The sequence below is a fragment of the Falco rusticolus genome, chromosome 4, assembly GCF_015220075.1.
Source record: "Falco rusticolus isolate bFalRus1 chromosome 4, bFalRus1.pri, whole genome shotgun sequence".
Classification (NCBI taxonomy): Eukaryota; Metazoa; Chordata; class Aves; order Falconiformes; family Falconidae; genus Falco; species Falco rusticolus.
The window spans coordinates 46,515,012-46,537,707 of NC_051190.1; the positions used below are offsets into that span (position 1 = coordinate 46,515,012).

Here is a 22,696-nt window from a genome sequence, read left to right on the forward strand (position 1 = left end):
GAGTCACAGTGAGCTGAGTGAATGAGAACTGAGGTCAGCATTGCAGGTGTAGCATCAGTAATTAACTTTAATTGTGCAGCCTTGAAACAAAAGTATCTGTGGAAGATCTAAGACGATTTATGTCACTGGATATAGATTAATGAACCTTTCTGTTGTTGCTAAAGCTGCTGGGCCACTTAATTGCCTAATAGTAATCCCTGGAAATTCAGAGAACGGCACACTGGGGCAGATGCCAGCAACAGGACTCCAGGTTAAGCTTTTTTCCCCCCTCATTATTTAGTTTTCCATTTCTGTGCAAGGATTAAAGCCACTGTGACTCTCACAGGTATCTAAACAGCACCAAGGGGCATCCCGGTGATGGGCAGTGTGATTCTGGGTACAGCACCAGCCTTGGTTGTTGCAAAGGTGCTTTATACCAGCATTGATCCCTCTCATGGGGAGGAGAATGACCCTGTTGGTGTTTGGTAGGGGTGGAAGGATGATGGGGAGGTGAACCTCCTTTCCCTACTAGCTGTACTGGCTCCAGGGCCTGAACTCATTCCCATGGGATGGGGTGGCAGTCGCTGTCTGCGCAGTCCGTCTCCATATGTGGATGCACTTGCCCGCGCTGTACAGCACTTCCTCACTAATGGTATGGCTGTTACCATGGTGAACCTGTATAGTGTAAATATAGCCACTGTGCTCTTCCCCAATAAGTCAGATTTTGGCCTGACTTTGTCAGCTGCAGTTCCTTGTTCTGTTCGTTGTTCTTGCCTCTGCCTTTACAATCCTTGCAACCTGACCTGTCTCCAAATGTGTTTGTCAACTTTTTTTTTTCCTGGCACTTTAATTATTAAGTCTGTTATATACTAATTTTAACCTGTCTGACTTAAAGTAAGTCTACCTGTTTGGGACAGCTGTTGTTTTCTTGTAAAGAGGACTTTTCCCCTCCAAAAAGCTGTCTTTGGTTTTTTAATTATTTTTTCTCCCTGTATGATCTGAGCTTCAAATGAAGAGGAGGTAGCACTGCTTGAGGAGTAAAGTTCTTCCTTTTCATTCTCGAAACACTACTGTCTTTGGAGGACAAGTTTGCTCTTCTGCCTGCACCACCATGTATCTTGCATAGGTCTGGCAAGAAGCTTTGGAATAATCTGAGTTCTTCTTCCCTTTGCTTACAGACTGATCTGTCAGATTGCTCCACGCTGCAATTCTGTGTTGGCTTGCAGCACCTGGGTTAGTAACACGGTTTGTCCGGTCTCCTCTTGGGTGCTACTTGCCAGCCCAGCCGTGCTGTGCCTGCAGCTGTGCAGCTCCGGTGGCACAAGTACTGCGCCCATTCCGCCTTGCAGGAAGCATTCGGGGGGTCAGGGTGGCGAGAGGGGCTGCGGCTGGGATGCCCTAAAGTGATTTGGTTTTCATCACAGATAATAAATCTTTTAGATGGGTGTTGTCCTTGGCATTTGTAACTGGACTGAGCCACATGTCTGCCTGAGGTTAGATTTTTCTCCCCTCTTTTCTGTAACTCCTTCTAACGTTACTTGGAAGTTGTCTGCAGCAGGCTCACTTTTTTCCATGTTGTGAAGGTCAGAGATGTGTTCTTCCTTTCTGTGTTTTCATACATGCAATCAGTTCAGGTCCCTCTTCTGAGACTGCTCCTGGTGAGGAACAAACGTCAGATTCTTTGGCTTGCATATATAAATTCACCAGTCTTTTGCTTAAGATTAGTAGAGAGCTGGAGTGAGTCATCCACCGTATTTTCTGTTTCTGCGTTAACTTCTGCCTTCTTTGTAAATTAACTTGAAATCCCTTTTCCAACACAGTTTCAGATACATAAACAAGCCGTACTGTATTTAATTTTGCTCTGCAAAGAGCCAGATTTGCCTAATGAAAAAGGGCGATGTTGCAAATAGCAAAGAGAATGAAAAAATTTCCAGTCATATTTTGACTTAACCACAGGGAAAAGATCAGATACTTCCGTTTGTGTTGAACTTTTGTACTCTGATACTATCTTTTATCTGATAGTCCCTACGCTAAATATGATGGAGCCTCATGGTAGCTCTGTGAGGGGACCATGACTGTGTCAGAAGGGGAGATCCTAGCTTCTCTCCCTTGGTTTTCCTGTTTCTTGAGAGTGAGACTGGGGCTCTGACTCAAAGGCTTCCCTTCTCATCCCTCCAGGCAAAATGTTGATTGGTCTCAACCATCAAAAAATGTGGCAAGGAGAAACAGTAAAGAGGAACTTGAAGCTAGCTTGGTGCTTGAGATATAAAAATGCCTTTTAAGAGTTCTGTAGTAGTAAGTTCCCATTTCTTTGGGCCGTTATGTACTAATTTTATTCTGAGGAATTGCTTCCAGCTGCAGCTCCTGCGGGTGCCCGTGTCGATGGTTCAGCAGTGGCAGTGTGTTGGTGGAAAGGGTGGGTGGAGTGGGGAGGGGGCACAAGGCTTGGGGGGCTCCCTTTCTGCTCCACGGGTGTGTGGGCAGGCGGGAGGGGAATTAATCTGCAAGCAGGAGAAGGAATTAGATCAGATTTCTGAGGTCTTTTTGTCGAGTGCAGGGTAGTTCAGGATCAGCAGGTCTAGCTCTGACTGTGCCCTGCATACCTGTGGTTGCCCAGCTATCTGCCTTTAATGGAGACAATTTAAAATACACTTAACAAAGACTGAAACACAACAGGAGGAAGTGTTCGCATTTACTGCGTGGACAATGGGTTGTTTTCACCTCTCCTGATTGCAGGTATCCGTGAGCTGAGCTCTTACCTGCAGCTTTATTCATCCTGATTATTGCAGAGCAGTTCATTATGCCTTTCAAATTGGAGATTGTCTGCTGTGGTGCTGGTCTGATAAATTCCTAAAAAGCTCAAGCTGTTAAAATTTGAAATTTGTGCTCTGTAACCTCTAGGCATGCTGAATTCCACAGGAATTCCAGGCTGAAGTTCCCCCTTACCATCTGGGCTGAACAGCAAACCTTTAAGCCAACTGTTACTAATACTGAAACTGTTCCTATAGCTTAATCGGAAGAACTTGTGATATAATCAAATTGCTCACCAGGCTTTATCATGCTATGCAGGGAACCAGTTTCATTATTAAACACAGGTGGCTCAGCCTCAAAGGAGCAAGTCCTCTGGTCTTTTCAGGGTCGTGTAATCATTGCTTTATGCCATCGCTCCGAATGCGGGACATCGCTGTTTGAGTGATGCTCGCAGAAGGAAATTCTTGCTGTTAGGAACTTTATCTTTGTGTTGTCGGGGTTCCCTTACGTTCTGTCCCAGCTACCACTTGTACCACAGGCTGGTCTGCAGAGCTGGCGTTCTCCTCTCCCAGCCCTTACCCTTTTTGCCACCTTTAACGTGACCGGGAGCCTCGTCTTTGGTGATTCCAGAAAACTCCTCTGCTTGGTTATAAGCAAGCAGCTTTACAGATGGTGCTTTGAGATAACTTTTGATAATCGTATAGGTTTTGTGTCAGGGAAATGAAAAAAATCCATTCTAGTGATTTTGTTTTATTTTTCTTCAGTGGATTTATCCTTGCACTGTTTGTGGTTTTTCTTTTTTTGTTTGTTTTGTTTTTATGGGTTTGGGTTTTTTGGTTGTTGTATTGCTCCCTGAACAGTTATTGTGGCACTGGAGTGCTTCAACTAATTCTATATGACAAATAGCCCATCTGTAAAATTAGTCTAATTACTTTGCAGTTACATTTTGAAGCATAATCCACTTGGGAAGCTTTTTTGAAATTCCTTGTTAGCATTGGGTACCTCCTGGCACTAACGACCTTTTCCTGTGCTCCCGGGGATGGATGTGACGAGTGCCACGCACGGGGGTTTGTTTCAGTATGATGTCCTGGTGTGACTTTTGTCATTGAGTTCAAGGCCACTGTTTTCTGTGATTCTGCATTCTTTATTTTCTAGTGCTGTGAAAAACTTGAGTCAAATCTCGATTCTTGAATTTTCTAGTAGCACTCTCCTTGGTGTGTTTGTTTTTTTTTTTTTTTCCCTAAGTAGAAATTTTAAAAGTGAATAATCATCAAGCATCCCAAGTCTGGTTCTCAAAGGCTAACAGGGCAAAGGAGAGGGTTTCAAAAGTGTTTTTCATCTATGACTCATGAAAGAGCTTTAACTCTGTGGTTTGAATCTTAGATGGTAGTAGAGGTTACTCTCAAACTTTAGAAGAAATAAGTATTAGTCAATGTAATTAGAACCTTTTTTGACTGGAAAGATAAAAAAAATTGGTATCAGTAATTAAGTTTTGTTCGCTGCTGGCCTTGGAGTTTGTAATACTCCCAAGTCAAACTGATCACTGGTGGCACCCTAGTATATTAAAAAAAATGAAATTAAAAAATCCTGGTGGACCACTTGCATCCTTCTGTCATGGAAATGATCTTAAACTGGTGAGCTCTGATTTGCCTCGATGGTGGGAACTGTTGCTTTGTTGGAGTGTATTTGGTAAGAGAAGAAGTGGAAAGAATGCTTCAGAAAAAGTTTGCTGTAAGGGTTCACTTGCAAACTGAGGGCCTCTGTGTTTATCAGCTCTTATTGTTAAGAGGACAGGATGGGATGTGGAAATGAGCCTGCTTTGGCTTGCAAGGAACTTGCTGATTTTCATCGTTTTCCATGACGAGGTTGCCTGGAGGAGGATGGTAGGACATGCGCATACTGAAGGTTGTTTCCACTTCTGTTCTTGGGACAGGTATTGTCCTGCAGCCCTTGGGCTCTTGTAGATCCTTGAAACTGGCTTTAGTGAGTTTTTTTCTTGGAATTTGTGTAAGGCAGACAGCAGCCCTTTCTTATAGGTGCTTGAGTTTATAGTGAGAGCTATTGCAAACTCCACGTTAATCGTCCCAGGAACTTGATGTAGCCAGTCTTCCTGCGTGGCAAATAGATTATTTTGCAGTACTGAAGCTTTGGCAGGGAGGAGAAGGTTGGGTTTGGTGATATCCAGCACGTGCTCTGCTGCTGCATCGCTGATGCCATTCTCCTGGTCGGACAAGAAGCACCTTCAGCATCCTCTGGCATCAAGGCAACGGATGGAAGGGTGTGGGATGGAATCCTTGCTGCTTCTTGCTTCCCACTGTTGTTGATGCTTGGATGTATTCTGGAATACACAGTAGCTAGAGAGCTTCCCCTGCCCCCCCCCCGCATAAACCAAGGCTTCCAGCTTGCTTATTGCCACGTTTGTGCTCAGCTTGTTTTAGCGGTTCGTTCTGTATAAGTAAATGCTGACAGGGCGTGATTGCCTTTATCAGACTAGGAAGAAGCTCACATGGGTGGGCAGTTCACAGCAGCCTTGTGATGGCTATTAGTTGTTGGGTGACACTTGTGCTTTATGGTAATGGTTCTTCAGCGTGCTGTGTTTTCTGGGTTAACTAGATAATGTCGAGGGGATTCATCTCGTCTCAACGACGTCTAGGTTTGTTTCATTGTTAGCTGTGTTACTGGTTTTCTTGGCATCTGTGAACAAAAGATCTCTAGTATTCGGATTGCCCATCTATAAGGCATCTTCTACCATCTGACCATTGCTCAAGCATAGAGGTTTACAGTTCCTTAAGCTGTTTTCCTTCGTTTTGTTAATTGGGTATGATCTATGGTACAAAAGTTTTCTCGGAGAACTAATGCTGTTGTAAAGGAAGGCACTGCTCTGCAGAGAATCTGGCCAGTGAAATCTGGTGTTGTCAAGACACAAGATAATGTACAGCAGGCAGGGAGAAATTCTGATATTGATTTTAGCCTTCATAAGTTACTTCGGATGTGTAAGTAAAGCTGTATATTTGCTACAGCTGTTACGGGAATAACTGCTTCTGATTTCCTATCAAAAGCTGTTACAAATAGGGGGAAAAAAAAAAGGCAGCAAAAAACCTGAACTCTGGTGAAAAGAACAGACACGGTATTTTAAAGTTACTCGAGGATATCGATATTTCTAAAGCAGTCTGTAACGCTGATGCTTAGATCAGCAAACCTCACCACTTCTGTTCAGGAACAGCTGAACAGTATTTAAAGGTAGGGATTTTTTTGTTTGTTTGTTGTTGTTGTTTTTTTTTTAAAGGGACACTTCCCCCCTCAGAAAACCCCAAAACAGTGCCATTTGTAGCTCTATAAAGCATTTGAAAAGAGCCTTGTAAAGTTTTTCCTGTTGTTTTCCATACAGCCTTGTACCACTGATGTCTCTCTTGAGTTGGAAGGCTTGATGGAAGTGGAAAACAAACCTTGCTGTAGGTCTCTGCTCCCCACTGCTTCACTGGGGGATTGGGATGTTGTAGCACAGGCTTAATTTCTAATCTAGGTCCTCTTGTCAAATCCACTAAGACAAGAAGAAAAGCTGTGAATTTTATGACAGGAAGAAGGCATGAGGCTGGGCTATTTTCTAAGCAAACCCTTCAGTTTAATCTGTTTTGTGCACTGGAGATAAGTGGCATCATGATAACAGTTTCTCTTGTCTCTTACTACTTTCTTCCTTAGATGTAACTTAAAATTTTGTAGGATCTCTTGTGGAGCACCAGTGGCATCAGAGAACAATTGGAAGGAAAAGAAGCAATCAGCCCTGAAGTGCAGAGAGGAAAGCATCCCCTGGGATGACTGGGCAGCCTTCACGCTTGAAACATAGGTGGTTTCATTTCTCGCTGCTGAAGCTTTTTACTGCATTTCTTCACAATGGGCTTGGGGTCAAAGTCTGCGTTTATGCATCCCTGTTCGTGAGTTCTGCTGCAGTGAGTCATGTCACTTGGGAGAAAGAAGTCCTTGAATATTTTAATGTCGTCTTTGCAGTCTTTTGTGTGTGGAGCTACTTTGAGAGGTGGGATGTGGAGGCTGGGCTGCCTAAGGAAATTAATCTGCAGTGCTTTGTTTTCAGGACATGTAACATAAAGCAGGTTTTTGCTTAAATGATAGAACTTTAGCATCAACACACTTAGGTCTTGCGTGAATGGGGCCAGAGCACCCGCTACTAATGCTGCTGCTTCTGCAGCCGGGCTGGTGAGCTGACTTTTGTCAAGAAGGCTGTGATTAAGCAGCTTCTAATGAGGCTTCAAGACTACAACTTTTCGACAGGCTGTGTTTTGGGAACCCTGGTGCTAACATTTGGCTAATAAATCAAGAGGCTTGAGGCCAGTAGAACAATATTAATTAGGATGCTGGGGTGCTAGCTAAGTGGTTTTAGCTATTTTTTGCTCCTGGGCTTATGGACTGTAAAGCCTTGAGTGTGGATTTTATAGTGTAGTAAAAAGAAACACTTCTGCTTGTAAAAGAATGAGACTGCAATAAATCTCTGGTGAAATAAAGCCAGTGAAAAGGATCTAGGTGATTCTGGGCCTTTGTAAAAAGAATTTATTCTGTTAGTGATCAGTTAAAATGATCTCAGATTTTTGTAGTTTAATGATCTTTTCAGGTAGCCTGGTGTTAGTTGTGCTGGTGTATAAACTTGGTTTTCTGGTGGGGATGTTTCATTGTGTGTTGTTCCTAGGGAAAAAGTTTGCACCGTGGTGTCTTGGTCACTTAGTGTCTCTTTTTTTTTTTTTCCCCTTTATGATTTGTCAGGCTGTGGGAAGAGGCAAAGATTGGATTAGCAACGTTGTAGGAACTGCAGTCTGTTTAAACCCACTGCCGGCCAGCCTGCTCCTGCAAAAGTTTCCTTCTGCTCTGCAGCACCCCCCCCCCCCCCCCCCCCCCCCCAAGCAGCAGCTTTCGTCCAGCGGGCTTGTGAGCATACGTCAAGCGTGTGCATCCCAGCATGACTACCTCTTCAGCTAAAATAAAAAGGGGAATACTTTTTCAAACCGCAGAGTGCTTAGCCTCTGGCAAATGATCTGATTCACTCTGGAAGTCTGTGTCTTGTGAAGGCATTTGTGCACCCGCAGTGTGTTAGAGGAGCAGAGGCAGCGGGGACCTCGGTCCTTGCTCTTCACCCAGAAACTCCCCTGAACCAGGGCTTTACCTGGTCGTTTTTCACCAAGGGATTAGTGTCAGCTCCTCCACCACGGGTTTGGCGGGGATCTCATTGATCCCCTGCAGATTCTGCAGCCTGCACACACAAGCCCCCCTTGGAGAGGGATCCTGGCATGGCTGCTGCCACCAGAGAAAGAAAGAGCCACTTTAATTTCACTTTCCATTACAAATGCAGAAATAATTTAGTCCACAGAAAGGTCACTTATTTTTAAAGGGGCTCTGACTCAGAAACATCTTTTCAGAAATACTACGTGGAGCCAATAGTATCTTTCCAAGTGATCAAAGATGGCATATTTTAAATTGCAGCTTCAGTTTCTGCTACTTAGTTTTTCTGCTTGGCTGGCTTGCTTGATGAGAATATATTGGCCAGTTTCATTTACTTGGCTGTCGTGCTACAGGCTTCTGGTGGCAGACAGGGTCATGGGAGGCAGAAGAGGGGCAAAGAAAGATGCAGTGGGTGTAAAGATGTCACAGATGCTTTTCTCTTGTTCCTCTGGTTGTATAGGTTGCTTTTACTATCTTTTTTTTTTTTTTTTTTAAATCCATTAAATCCAATTGGAAATGGGTGTCCTTTGGGATTATGGAGAATCTGGGGGCTTGGGGGGATCAGAACTTACTTTGGAGGTTTTGACTGAGAAGTTACACTGAAGGCAAGAAGTTACACTGAAGAAGTTACCGTGAGGTTGATCCCTGCCGGAACAATACTCTTGCTTTAGCAAGCATGATTCTGAAATCTCATCTTGCTAGCAACAGGGAAAACGCAAGATAGCTGATAAATTCTTATATTTGTTAGATTAATAACATTAATGCTAGAAGTCTACTGTCTGGTTTGGCCTTTGTGCATAGCAGTGGTGAAAAGTATTAGTGCACACTGAACATCTGCTGTGAAGTTGGGGAGATATCAAAGTACAGTGAGGTGGAAGATACAGCGCACTGACCCTGTGAAGTGATTCACTCGTTGCTCAGCACGACCATTGGTACTCTGTGGAATGATGTTCCACCTACGTAGCATATTTTCATGAAAACAAGCTATTTGGGGGGAATTGCTTGTCATGAGTTTGCACAGAAGTGCAGAATCTTTTTGTATATTAGGCAAGAAAATTCCTCAAGCTAAAAAGCAGCTGTGTGTGTCTACTGCAGAAATCGCAGACAATGGTGTGATCTGCCAGCCTTCCGCAGTGTGCTTGCAGTGAGGCAGGAGAGGTGTGCTGGGAGTTCACAGGTCTGGGTGAATCTGAGACCTGTTCCCCAGTAAAATCCTCTCTCTCATAAAGAGGCAGCAGGCACTTCACAGGCTGACGTCTGTTTGCTGATCTCTTAGCTACGTTTGGTCTTAGAAATGTGGGGGTTTATTTTTTTTCTTCTCCTTTCATAAAATTTAAACATGCGTTTCTTTTCCATGCTAGGACATGGTGCAGGGTGAAGAGCACAGATAAAGAACCTTCCACCACTCCGCAGCCTGTTCCACCTGCCCGGAGGACTTGATGCGGCAGGACGCAGGCTGATGCCCTCAGCACACCCTGCCATGGATGGGGGGCAGAACTATCCACAGCACGAGCACCAGCAGTCGGGCAATACGCTGTACAGCATCCCTGGCCTCCGCTCCCAGCTCACCTTGCCAGCCGTGGAGGTGAGGGGCCCCAGCAGCTTCTCGGCGAGGGGGAGGGAGGAGCTGTTTGGAGGGTGAAGGGGGCTGAAGGTCTGGTTGGAGACCAGAAGGGGTCTGAGCAGAGCAGTCCAGCCTGTTGGGTCCTGGGAGCCCTTGTGCACGTTTACGGGAGCTATTTACCAGACTTGCTAGGCAGCTGTCCAGGGACATGAAATATTGATTGGGAACGCTGGAGGGCTGAGGTGCCAGCTGTCTGCTGCCTTTGAAGTGGGAAGAGAAAAACAAGGCTGTGATTAAAACAATGCCTCTCTGAAAGCTGGTAGGTGCCAGGCTCCTTGGGAAGGGGCTAAAGAGTTTACGCAGAACTGCAGACTCTCTTCCTACCCAGGTTGTCTCCCCGAGCCAAGCTTAATCTGTTGCTGGGTCCAGCTGTGCCTTTTTTGAGAGTGGCAGAGATGTATTCATTGGTTGTATTTGTCCTGATACAGCTGCTAAAACAAGACCAAGTACTCGATGCATTTGTTCTCAACAGGGCAAAAAGCAAACCTCTATCCTAACATAGCGTGTTCCTGCAGTTTTCTATTTATAACTTGTTTGAGTTTTGTCACATATAGGAAACGAGAGTTTAAAAAGAGGCCTGTTTCCCCCAAGTGCCTGTTGCTTCAAGCATGAAGTATCATTCCTCTGAACACAAAAAAAGGACAGATGAAAGACTGATCTGTAGCTGAGTAATGAGATACCGTATTCTTTCCATGATTGTATTGGTACGTGCTGAGCTGAAAGCTTCCTGTTAATGCTGGGAGACTGTTTAGGAGGTAGGAAGGCGAAAAGAAGAGAGTGTTTTGGGGTGTTTAACTATGCAACCCAATTTCAAGTTAGTGGGTTGGTGCTCGCTTTCTGCAGAGACTGAGGTTAAAGGGCTCAGAAAGGGGACTGACCCTATTGCCCTTCTGGGGATGGTAACAGGAAAGTAGGTTCAAAAGCTGAAACTGGAGTGTAGCACTTGATTTTTCCTGCTATGAGAGATGAAGATCCACCTCTGCTTACGGAAAGCACCAAGGGAGAGAAATCATGCGCCTGGCCTCAGATCTGCAGCTGCAGGTAATTGTGCCAGACCTCGGCTGCTGTAACTGTTCTGGTTTCTCCTTTCAGAATTCCATGCTGGTTGCCGACTCATGGAGTAGCTGCTACCCTGCCTCTTTCCCAACCTCATCCTTCCCAAGTGAAAACCAGTGAGTGCTGTTCTCCTTTGTATAATTCCCCTCTGCTCTTGCACACCCTTGTGATTCAACCGTTTTTCTCTACTGCTTTCCTTGTTTATTTATTTCACTAACTGATGGGGAAATAATTGCATCATGCACTGATCTTGTGGCATTTCATAAACTGCTACATCTTGGAAAAAGGGGCAAACAGCTTTTTTTTTTTTCTTTTTTTCCCCTCTTTTTTTTCTTTTTTTTTAAATATGAGAAAAAACTTTGATTTCTGGTAAACCTGGAGGCTGCTACGAGGAACAGCCTTGTTTTAACCTGGGTTTTTTATGCTAATGGAGTTCTTAAAAACACCCCATTAGCACAGTCTAGCTGAGCAAATGCGTCATGCAATCTCTAGCTTTATACAGACGGTGCAGACAAGGGAGAAGGTATTACTGGTACCAGGTGGCAGAGGGTGAGGTTAAAATCTTTTGCCATGTAGGTGACTGGAAGCTGACTAAATATTACCAGCTCACGTCTATATTGAAAAAACAGCCCCTGACTGCAACCCAGAGGTCATCAAGAGTCATGATGTTTTCCTCTGGTTGTAGCTGATGTTCTTCACTGATAACCTTGTCCCACAAGGTGTGAGGTGATGAGTATGAGCTTGTGTGAGGAAATTCAAAGCTGTCTAGTGCACAGCACAGTTTAGTGTCGTGAAGTGTAGCTGTGATGGGTTTCAGAAACATTCGCGTAGCAGCAGTGGCCCCGTCTGATGGGGAAGACATCAGCCATGTGCTTTCTAGAATCAGTGCAAAAACTTTCCTAGATTACATGCTCAAAATAGCATTTTTTGGGGATCTTTGCATAACAGTAAACACTGTTCTTCCTCCTCCCTTTTATGATGAACCTCCATCCTGGGTCCGAAGGTAGAATGTGACAGGAGATGTTTGGGACAACATAAAGTGGCCTTGTGCCACCACTGAGTGACTTGGGTTGGTACTGTTGGGACTGGGAGATGCTGATTGTTGGGAAGAAGGTGTGAAGGCTGCTCGACAGCTGCTTTGGTCTCTGTGAATACAGGGAGTGGCACAGATATACAGGATGTTTTTTTATTTAGGTCAGAGGTGGGGGGGGGAAAGAGAAATAAAAGAAACGGAACGTGATAGCATGAGCTAATAACTGAGTTCCCGGTGCTTGGGGATTTAGTTTAACCTCCTTCCTAAAGGGATTTTTGCACCTTCGTGGAAAAGCAGAGATCCATCCTCATGAGTGTCTTTAAGTTCCAGCCTGAGAATCGGCTCCTCTCTTTGGAGGGATGAGACACATGTTGTTTCTGTATTAGTTCTCCTTGCTTCTGGTGAGCCTGGTCCACCTCAGCCTGCAGAGTGAGCCAGCTGGTGATGATGGGGTGCATGGAATAGGGCAGTTCTTGATGTAAGATTACCAAGAAGCTGTCCCACAGGTGCTGAATGGAGCTCTGCCTTGCTAGTTACTCCCCAAAGTGAGAATTTGAGAGGAGTTATCAGACAAGTTCAGTATCTTTGCTCTTAGCTAGCCTGTCTGTGATTGGAAGAGGGTGTACTTTTTGAGCATGATTCCTGTAAATTACACTTTGTGAATCCTCAAGAGAGCTATAACAGAATTTCTGTTTTGCTGTATTGAACCACAAGATTAGATTGTGTTTATCTGTTGTGTTGGGTGTTTTTTCTTTGACCATTTGTTCTGGTTTTGCCCCTCACTTTCTTCCTGCTTAATGCTGCTCATGTCAACTCTGCTGGAAGCGTTACAGCCTTGATCCTGCAAAGACATGCCTGCATTTACAAATGTAAACTTGTTGACTTTGCTATAGTTACTTTTGGAAATGAGGCTCATTGTTGTAATTATTTGCTAGAGAATGATGTAGCCAAGGCTGCACCTTTAGCATCCTGTTTTTCATATCCTGATAACCGTAAAAATTACCTTTCAGGTGCAACTTGCATGTGTATTTAAAAAAAAAAAATCTGTCCTTTTTTATTTGAAAACTACAGCTGAATCTTTTTTAGGTGGATTTACGGTGTTCTAGGTAGGAATCCTGGAAAGGATGGAAACCTTGAAAAAATGGGATTTTAAAGGGTGTTGTAATTATAGCCCATGTTGTAAAATAGAAAAATGCAGGTGGCGTTAGAGTTAGGACAAGTTCCTTTTCAAAACCATTGCAGAAGAAATCTCATTTGCAAGTATCTGTGGCTTATTCTCATAGCAACAGCTTTGTCCTGAAGCAGGTTTTTCCCGTTTCTTTTCTTTTCAGTAGTTAACTTTCATGCCAGAGAATTTCTTTAAAAGATACCCAAGCTTGCCTCTTTGTTTCAGATTCTCTTAACCTGAAAAATGTAAACAGTGTATTAAACCTTGCTGAAAGAACAAATAAGATTCAGGTCCCCTGTAGGGAAGAGTTGCAGCTCAGTTCATTTCTAAGGCAATTATCCCTGAGGAGCTGGGCTTCCTTTGCAGCTGTAGGCTCAACACGTTCCTTGCTCCGGGGAAATCTGGGTCAGTCCAGTTGTGTTGTTGGAAGTGATGTCACATATCTGCAAAAAAGTATTTCTCAAAACCTGGAGCAAAGCTTTTTTCCCCCAGTTTCCAAAACACACAACCCCCTTTTCTTGCTGTTTTTAGGCTCTTTCCCACTTTGCCACCTATGTATGGAGTATTGCTTGCTAAAACAGTAAAACAGGCTTTGAAAAACATGAATTGGTCTAGTGATAGGGAAGAAGAGTACCCGGCTGATCCTGAGGCAGCCTGTGACCTTGGCAGCTCATCTCTGCACATCTGCCAGCCTGAGATGTGGAATTTGCATCTCTGAATGGATGTAACAGAGCATAAAGCTTGGCCAAAATACACATGGGAGGACCCCAGTGAAGTTGCAGCGTGGCCCCAGAAGGGCTTCAGGTGCATGGATGAGCCAGCTGGTATGAAGCGTGCGAGGTAGGCACAATATCACAGTAGCCTAGCAAGCTTGAACTGACAAAGTATGCTGACCCTTCTCCTGGGAGGGATGCGCTCACCTCTGAGCTGTAGATTCCTGGAAGAGCCCAGCCACAGTGTGTTCCTCTGGGTCCTGCTGTTGAAAGTCTTGAGCTTCAGGAAAAACTGAAGGCAATGATCAATTTCTTGACAAAAGAAAAAACCCAAATGAAAACAACCCAACAAAAAAAATCCCCCCCCCCCCCCCCCAAGATTCTTTGGGAGTTTGTGAAATATCCTACCCTGGGACCCTCCGGCTGGATTGACATCAAATGGTTTGGGTCATCAGCTGTCGGCTCAGGTTTGCCTTGTGCCAAGCTGTTCCACTGCTGCCCTTTAGAGTGGGTGGCAGCAAGAGACACAGTCTTGCTCCTCAGAGGAATTTTCCAAGCTTGATGTAACCCAAAGGTGTTCCCCACCCAGCTCATATCGTGTGTGTCCCCACCCCGAGGAGCTGGGGGTGAAAGAATTTCTGTGGGCCAGCTGCTTTATTCCTTAAAGAAGGGTAGAAAACCTCTCTGTGGTAAAACTGTTGGTGCTTGTTGGGTTCTGAATGTTGCACACCTTCATGGGCTAGTTAGATTTCTAAATATTCTTTTTTTTTTTTTTTTTATAGCTGAATTTTTGGGCTGGGCTTTATTGGTTTGTTTTGCTTGTGGGGCAGGGAGCAGGTGCTTATTTTTCTTCACCGGTACCTGTTGAAGGACTGTACTGGGTCAGGACATGCAACCTCCTCTTCACGCAGCAAAAAGCTGATTTCTTCAGACCACGCTCTTCAGCCAGATCCCCTCCTTCCCTTTTTTGAGACAAGAGTTCAAACACAAGTGGGAGACCAGCGTTCCTTCCCTTTTGTCCGTGTGGTTTCACTGGGAGTGACTACCTTTCCACAAGGCAAGGTGGTGCTGGTGGTGGCAGGATTCGGGGAGCATTCCTCTTTGGGGGGGCTGGCTGGTGCCAGTGCAGCCTCTTCTGCCTGAAGAGCACAGTGCTTCTCTGGAATCAGCTTTACCTTGTGCAGAACAGTGTCTTTAAGAACTTACAACTAAATGCATTTAGTTGTTGGGGTTAAAAAAAGTCTGGTTTTATTCAGCAAGATCAGCACTGGGTTTTCTGCAGCCGAAAAGTAAAATGAGATAACTCCAAACTCCCTAGCATTTGTTCCCTAGCCTAGACGCTGGTCTTGGCACCGAAGAGATGAGTTTCCCTGACTAAATAATAAGTGTATGTGTTATTAGAGGTTAGTGATTGATGTAGGGCCTCAATTGCTTCAGGAGCCAACCTCAATGGGGAGAGTGATCCTGTCCTGAAAGGAGCTGGTGTAGCGTTTGCCCGTAGTCATCGGATGGACCTTGGTTGTGCATGTCCCTGACTGTCCTCCAAGTTTAATCAGAGGGATTTTGGCTCTGGGATGGGCCAGGTTAGCTGTAGTCTGGCTCTTTGTGGGCAAGTTGAGTGTCTCCATGACAGGACACGGCTCGCAGTGTCGGAGCTGACAAATGCAGGTGGTGTTTTCTATTGCCCAGGACACCAGGTTCCTCCTTTAGTGCTGCAGCTCAAAGTCAGATCTTATGATAGGAGTGTGAATGGGCAGTAAATCCAGTGTGATTAAAGCCAGTATCAGTTTCCTTTCTAAAATGATGATGACTTACCCAGTGAACATCCTCTGCCTCTGAGGGGAGGCGGTTGACCCAGAGTAGCTTCCATGGAGCAGTTCACCAGTAACTAAATCTGGAGAATGTAAGCAGGTACATACAGGGCCATCTTGCTACAAGGCTGTTTTCACATCTTTGCTTTGGCAGTACAGCAAGGTTCATGTACTTGATTCTTCCAGTTAACACTTACTATTACACCCTCCCCCCCAGTTTAATTCAAGGTAACTTGTCAGTGTCTTTACGCCAGCTCTTCAAATGAGAGAGAAGATCTTTAAGGTCCTATTCAAAGAAGGGTAAAGCACAGCACCAAAGGTACTGAAATCTGGAGTTTGACAAATGCTGCATACTCAGCGGCTTTCCTAAGAGGATCTTGAAGCAGTGCACTGAGTTTTGCTATCGGCTCTTATTTCAGATGGCAAGAAAAAAATGCGTCTTGTGTTCACAGATTTGAAAACCAAGGTTAAGAAGGGAAGCAAAATAACATACCAGGGCTGGTCATTCCACAGCAGTTCAGGCCAGGGACACTGTGGCTGCTTTGGTCTCCTTCCCATTACCTTAACTGACTCTTGTCCAGACCACGAGGTGCTGGTGAAATTGGAGGCTGCGTTCACTTTTCCGGTAAAAATAGTTTTCCCCTTCCCTGGTTAGCTAGTTAACACTGGCCAAGCTCTGTCCTCGTGCAAGAGAGACAGTGAGACCACAGCTTGAAAGCAGTTTAAACAAGCCTTTCCCTGTGTGTAAATACAGTCATTCCCAGAATTTTAATTTGCCTGAATAGATGAGGAGGAGCCGTGAGTCGGTGCTGGATTGTCAGAGGATCTGTCAGGTGTGCTAAATTCACACCTCCGTGCTTGCACGGGGTGAAACTGGCAGCACTAAAAATAAGGGGAGAACAAGGAACAGAGCGGGAGGGAGCTGTTCCTTTGGGAGGAAATTCTTTTTAATGATGAAAAAAGAGCAGGAAAAATGTATTTAGCAGAGTGAGATAACTGTGTTTGCACATAAATACATATGTAAATGTTAAGCATGGCGTATTAATGAGCTGCTAGCCGCACATGGCATTTTAATTGCTTAATAGTACTTTGGCAGTGCAGTCATTCCCTGCTCTGCTCCTGGGTAGGATTTCTTTTTAAATTTTGTTTCTTCCCTCCCCACCCCCACCCCCCCACCCCCCCCAGTGCCTTGTTAAAGTTTATTGCTTGTGGGTTCTGTAACTCTGGCGTTGCGAAGAGCGTACAACTTTTGCCACAAGAGGAAACCAGTCAGATGGGGTGAAACGTTCCAGTGGTTCCAGCCTGCGAGCGTGTTGGGTGGCGATTGCCCAAGCAACCAGTGCGCAGCCCTTACGGGAAAGATTACGAAGCACATTCCTTGCTCCTGCAGGAGAGGGAAAGGGCTTTGCCTGTGTAATAGTAAAACCAGAAGACGGTGCTTTAACTTGGGCCAGAGGCTGCTCCTGGGTTGGGTGGGAGGAAGGGAGTTGTCTGCTCGGTTGCAGTTTTTACCTTCTCTCTGCTCGGGGGGGGGTGTGGGGTGGGGGGCTGCTGGGGGAAGGAGGCAGGAGAAGTGCTGGCATAGACCTTTGCTTTTTTTCACTAGTTCCTTCGGCAGGGATCGTGCTTTGTCACTAGGTGGGTTTGGTTAGGTCCATCATTCAGCTCTGGGTGCACAGTTCTGCCTAGAGCTGCCTGTCCCTCACCCTTCCATTTTTATCTGCCTTTAAGACCTGGGAGCAATAAACCTCGCCATCAAGGGGGTGCGAAGGGGGTGCTCTCTTTCCCTGCCTGTGCTGGTTTGCAGGGCTGTCTCAATTTTATGGCCCAAACTAGCGCTGGGGTGTGACATTCCTGTGAAACTTGATGCTTGTCCTTACGGAGTGTGATTGTCAGGTTCTGTCGCACCCGGGCACATTACTGAGGCTTAATTTTGCTTTGTTGTCAGAACTGCAATATTATTTAGCCCTTCAGACCATTTTTATCTATTAAATGCTTCCCAGTTTACACAAATTGCTGAGAATTGAACTCTTAATCAGCTCTCCAGACTCTTACGCTACGGAGTATGGGAAGTAGGATATAACTGGTATAGATGTATTAAGTTGCCTAGATATCTCTTCTGGATAAACACAGCTTTTCTTTAGTACCAATCTCCTTTACGTGTCATCCCATAGTTGCAGCTTCACCGCTGATGATGGAGTCTGAAGCAACCTGAGAAATACTCAGGACTGACAGGAAATAACTGCTTTTCCCATTTCCTTACAGGCAATATTTTAATTCCCCTCGCGATTTTTATATGAATTCCATCAGCAGACCACATTTCTTGGATACAAACTATGCATCTGTGGACCCCACTGACTTCTTACCAAAAAATGGTGATTTTCCTCAGGTAAGTACATAGCTACTGATGGCTTTGGGGGAGAATGGTACTTTGCAGTGATGGGTTTTATTTTTCAGTATTGCCTTACTGAGGGGAAAGGAAGAGACGGGCAATTTCTTAAATTTGTCTAGCGCCTGATAGGAATTGCGTGCAATTGGGATAGATTCTCTGACAACGGCAATTCAGAAGCTATCTGCTGGCTTGGTAGGAGCTTATCTGTGGTGAAATTGCTTCTGTCTTTTAAAGTGGTGTTTAACATAAACACTGAAAGTGCACAGGAGAATCCCACTTGCAGGAGGATATAGGTAAGTGTGAATTTGAACGTGCTTCAGACAGTTAAATCATTTGCATCCTGAAACACCCTTCACTCGCGTACGTTGCCTGTGCTTCTCACCGATTACAAGTGGTGGATTCCTGAATAGTAAATATTTAGGGATTGCATCAGCTCAGTGCCTAGCAAGCCGAGATTGGAGCCAGTTCATTTTTTTGCAGAGCTGAAGTGTGGGAGAAAATGGTTTGTGCCTTGTGAGGTGGGCCACTGGTGTGGTAGTCCAAATCCAGCTCCCTGAGCAAAGCCTCACATTAGTGAGTCACCTGGCACAGCGGGTCTGGTCATCACCAGTAGCTGTTGACCAGTATCTTCTGACTGGATAAAACCAGATAAGTAAATGAATTGTAATAGCATTGATCTTTGCCCCCTGCAGAATTAATTGCGGGAGGAATGAGACAGAAATGTGATCTCATGAACTTGTGGAAGCCATTTAACAGGCTGCAATGGGAAGAGGGAGAGGGGTCCTCTACAGAGGTCTCAGCTTGCAGGTCTGGTGTAGTTTGGCTGATGGGTTTGACGGGAAAGGGCTTAATTATTTCTTTAACTTATGTATTTTCTAGTACCCAAGTGGTCGATCAGCTTCCTTCCCCTGCTGCATCACAGAAATTGATCTTGACCAGCTTGGAAGAGCAGATTTTTTGAGATCCTTTGTGAAAAGGAGATGATGCTTTGTGTCGGCTAGGTGACAAAAGAGCAGGAGGGCTCTGAGACAAACCAGCCATAAATGACCTCAAATGATTTCCAGAACAAGAAATACTTCTTGTGCCACTCTCTTCCTTGTGGAGAGGAAGTGACAGATGGGAGCAAGGTGATTGTAGGCAGTTACACTTTGCCTGGACTCTTTCTTTTGAAGCCACCTGTTGTGAGACTGCACCTATTACAATGTGCTTTGAAGTATTCTGCTTTAAGTATAGAAACAATAAAGCATCCTTCTATGAATCAGCCAAGGTGGTTCTTTCACTTGAGCATTGTGCCATGTAATAGCAGGTGCCACGTACATTCCCCCAAAGAACAGAGCATTTTTATGGGTGCTTTTCTCTCCAGTTTGCTGGTTGTCTGTAGGTCTGTGCACTGAACATTACTGCTTAGGGCTCTCTGGAGATTCCCACAGATAACCCAAGGCAGTGATGTTTCACCTTGTGTGCTCTGAAACTGAGCAGGACCTTTGTTAGAGCTTTGTTTTCCAATCTGAAACTGATCTGATGGAGTTCATACCTCAGAGGGATGGTGTCTGTCTCGAGCTGCCGCAGGGCAGACTGGCAGCACTCACCAGGTGTCTAGTGTGACAGTGCCCGTTAATCTGAAATAATAGTAGTGGCGTGCTCTACTGCTCTTGAAGAGGTGTTTCACTCTTTAGTCATCCTCCAGCTCAAATGGCATATTCTGCTGAGGTACGGAGCCAGATCGGTCTTCCTCAACACTTGCCTTTTGACTTCAGAGCTTTCTACATTGTTTGCTGCTAGTGCTCTCACGTGTTAGAATGCCATGAGCACCAGTGTGGAAATCCATTGATAAAACCTAGGGCTTTCTGAGCTGCTCATCGTTGCTCATCCAAAGAAGAGCTGATGGTTTTTTCACAGGAGCCGGCGCTGGAGCCTGGATCCGGTAGAGCAGCAGGCACTTAACTGGAGGCAGTGGCATCAGTTTGGAGTCATCTGGGAGTGTCCTGGAGCTTTTCCATCCCTTGATTCAGCAATATCTTCCACTTTACTGATTTTTTGCTGTCCCAGATGCCAAACTGTTAAATATTAACAGTCTGCCTGGAAAGCTGAAACATGCCGTTCAGAAGGTGTGGGAGCAGCTTGGGTGGTTACATCTTTCCAGGTGACTGTATAGGAAAGTACCTGTCTTTTCCATCCTTGCCCGGTGCAGTGGTAGGAGTGGCAAGTCCTGTTAAACTTTGTGCTGTTACGACCATGCCAGACAGAGGAGCAAAACCAAAGAGAGAACATGAGGAGTTTGCTGCATGCTTTGGTAAGAGATGCTTGATTAAATGTGTGGTCGCTGGGCAGGCAGGTAGATTGGGTTATGTGAGAACTTGTGCTGCCTTCGTACATGAACACAGACTGTTCTTTTGCTGAGGTACCAAAATCCAGCCTGTTCAGTGGTGCAGGAGAGCTTGATGTCACCCCTTGGGTGACATGCCTCTCTGTGTATCTCAGCAGCCTGCCAGTCCTTGGCTTCTGCATGCTGTCCCGAGGGGCAGAGGAAGGGCTGGAAATCAGTGTCATCTCTGATCTGGAGTGGTGTTTGTGATGCCTGTGTGCGACCTGACAGCAAGCCGGTGAACGCCACCTCCCCAAAACATACCTGGAACCATTCTGGGCTGCAGCAGGACCCCAGCCTCCTCTCAGATTGCGTGGCCTCTAGGCAGCTTGGCTTCTTACAGAGTTTTCAAGGAAAAAGGATTTAAAAGGTCTAAAGAGCAAATGACTAATGATTTTGAGGTATTTGCATAGTAAAGGTGGCAGTGATTGGAGGATTGTTCGTGTGCCCTGGGGTTTGGGGGACTCGAGGGTTTGGAGAGTGGGAAGGCTGACGCATCTTCCTCCAGCGCTGGCATTTGCTCCCTGCTGTCTTCTCTCCGTATTTTGTTTTGGAGGTCCTCAGTTGCACCTTCAGAGTGTAAAGCCTTTGCTGGCCTGAGGATGCCATGAGTGGGAGCTGCCACATTTCTTAATTGCTCTGGGAGTTTCTGTGTAATTGGATCGTTCACTGCTGCCATTAGGTCTGGTGAAGAGTGATTTCTGTGTGTATCACAGCAGCCTTGCTCAGTGCAATATGCACATGGGACAAGGTGCTTCATTTGCATGGTCAGAACAGCCTAGTGTCAACTTGAACTTGTTCCCTCCACAATATTTTTGTTTTTTGGGTTGCTTTTGAGTGATGCACCCTTGCCGGTCTGTTGCCATTCTTTATATAAACAAGTGGCTTAAACTAAGGTTTAGAAAACAGTTATATGAGGCCATATTGGGGTCTGATGGCACTTCTTCATCTTGGCAACTGTTGTCTTAAGCCAAAGTCGTGCCCCAGCCCTGTGGTGTCATCTCCTTATGGAAGAAGTCTACTGACTGCACACACGTCTGGGGAAATCAAAGTCCTGAAGAGAAGCTGCTTTTGGTTTCCATTGCTTCCTTCCCCTTCTGCTGTTTATTCCTCCAGTATCAGGTGCTGGTGAATTGGAATCCAGTACTTGTGGGCAGTAATTTTGCTGCAAAGGCATTTTTATTGTATCAGTGCTATCTTGATGGTAAGAGCTGTTAATTGCCACGACAAAACACACAGTGCAGGAGGCTTTAACTTCTGCTTTGGCATCTGCTGTCCCTTTGCAGGTGTGTTGAGCTGTAGTCTGTCCCCAGAGCCTTATTATAAAAGCAGAGCAGCCTGTTCTAGAAAAGCATACCTATCATGTAAATACTCGCTGCTTTTAGCCACCACAGATTTTTCTTTAACCTTCACTGTTTCTGTCCTGTTTAGAATGACTTAAACCACACGATTCTGCCCATTTCCTCTGAGCCTTTTGTAATTTAAGATGATCCTGCCTGTTTTCTAATAGTCAAGCTATATATACCTTTGCTTAACTTCATTTGACTTGCTCCTTGTGGCTCTCCGGATCAGGACTTTCTGAACGCCCAAAAGCCTCTTCTTCCGACTTCATTTGCCATAAGTTACGCTGAAAAATAAACTTGGTCTTTTTGTGGCGAGGGTGAGCAGCATCTGTCGAGTGTGGAAGGTGTGGGCACGGTGGGTGTGCAAGGGGGCTTTGCACAAACTCCTTCCTGTTCTCCTTGGCGGAGCAGCTCTACGCAGAAACACTTTGGCAGTAAACTCGGGTACGCTTTGTAAAATTGGAGTTGTGCTTGGATTGGAGGAAGGAGGTCAGTCCGGATCGATTTAGCTTGTGGGGGCAGGGAGGAATTGGCTACTCTTGGGTAGAGTCATTTGCAGTAATGCTGTAAAGATGCAGTTACCGCTTTGTTTGATCTGCTCGTGGTGTATGGGGGCTCTCGACCATGAGTGTTAATCATAAACCAGCCCTCTTTTCACTACCAGCCCCTTGCAATCTCCTATTAATCTCTGTTATTAAGGGGAGAAATTAACCTACTCTTAAAAAAAAAGTATTAATTTTTAAAAGTGCTTCAGTGCACAGAGCTGTGGTGATTTAAGAGAAATCAATGTAACAGTTATTAAATTATATGAAGGACTTGGTTCTGACTAAAATGAAGAGTTTCCTGGAATAAGAAACATCCTGGAACTTCCTATTGCTGTCCTGGAGTTAATGTCTACAGGGAACAGAGATATTAAAATCAATTTGAAGACAGTTAACTGGCTCTGGTGCCTTTGAAGCACTTTATGAACAAGTTGCTTTACATGCTCATGTCTTTTGTTTTTGCACTTCAGGGTTGGAGTTTTGGCTGGCTTAATTATACTTTATAAACACTTTCGGTGAGATGCCTAACACTTACTTCAGGCCTTGGTTTAGAAAAATAAAGGCTGTGATTATAGCGGCTCACCTGACCCTGTTACAGTAAGCATGGTGAGATCGTGTTGGTGATGATGGCATGTACTCCCAGCAGGATGGCTGTGACCGCGATGTTTGCGTGTCTGCTGTGGCCCTGCTCTC

General features: G+C 45.1%; 1 protein-coding gene across 5 annotated transcripts in view; it reads left to right on the top strand.

Annotated features, from left to right (window-relative positions):
* SBNO2 (strawberry notch homolog 2) overlaps positions 1-22,696 on the top strand; it is a 65,023-nt gene that overhangs the window by 3,733 nt on the left and 38,594 nt on the right. For 2 of the 5 annotated variants that reach the window (XM_037384375.1, XM_037384378.1), the window contains exons 2-4: positions 9,318-9,541; positions 10,673-10,752; positions 17,627-17,750. In XM_037384375.1, coding sequence (XP_037240272.1) covers positions 9,416-9,541; positions 10,673-10,752; positions 17,627-17,750 — 330 coding nt within the window. In that variant the 5' untranslated portion in view covers positions 9,318-9,415. Of the gene's footprint in view, positions 1-6,429; positions 6,575-9,317; positions 9,542-10,672; positions 10,753-17,626; positions 17,751-19,832; positions 20,047-22,696 lie in introns of those variants that run through there. The other 3 variants (XM_037384377.1, XM_037384376.1, XM_037384380.1) reach the window with 3 other exon arrangements.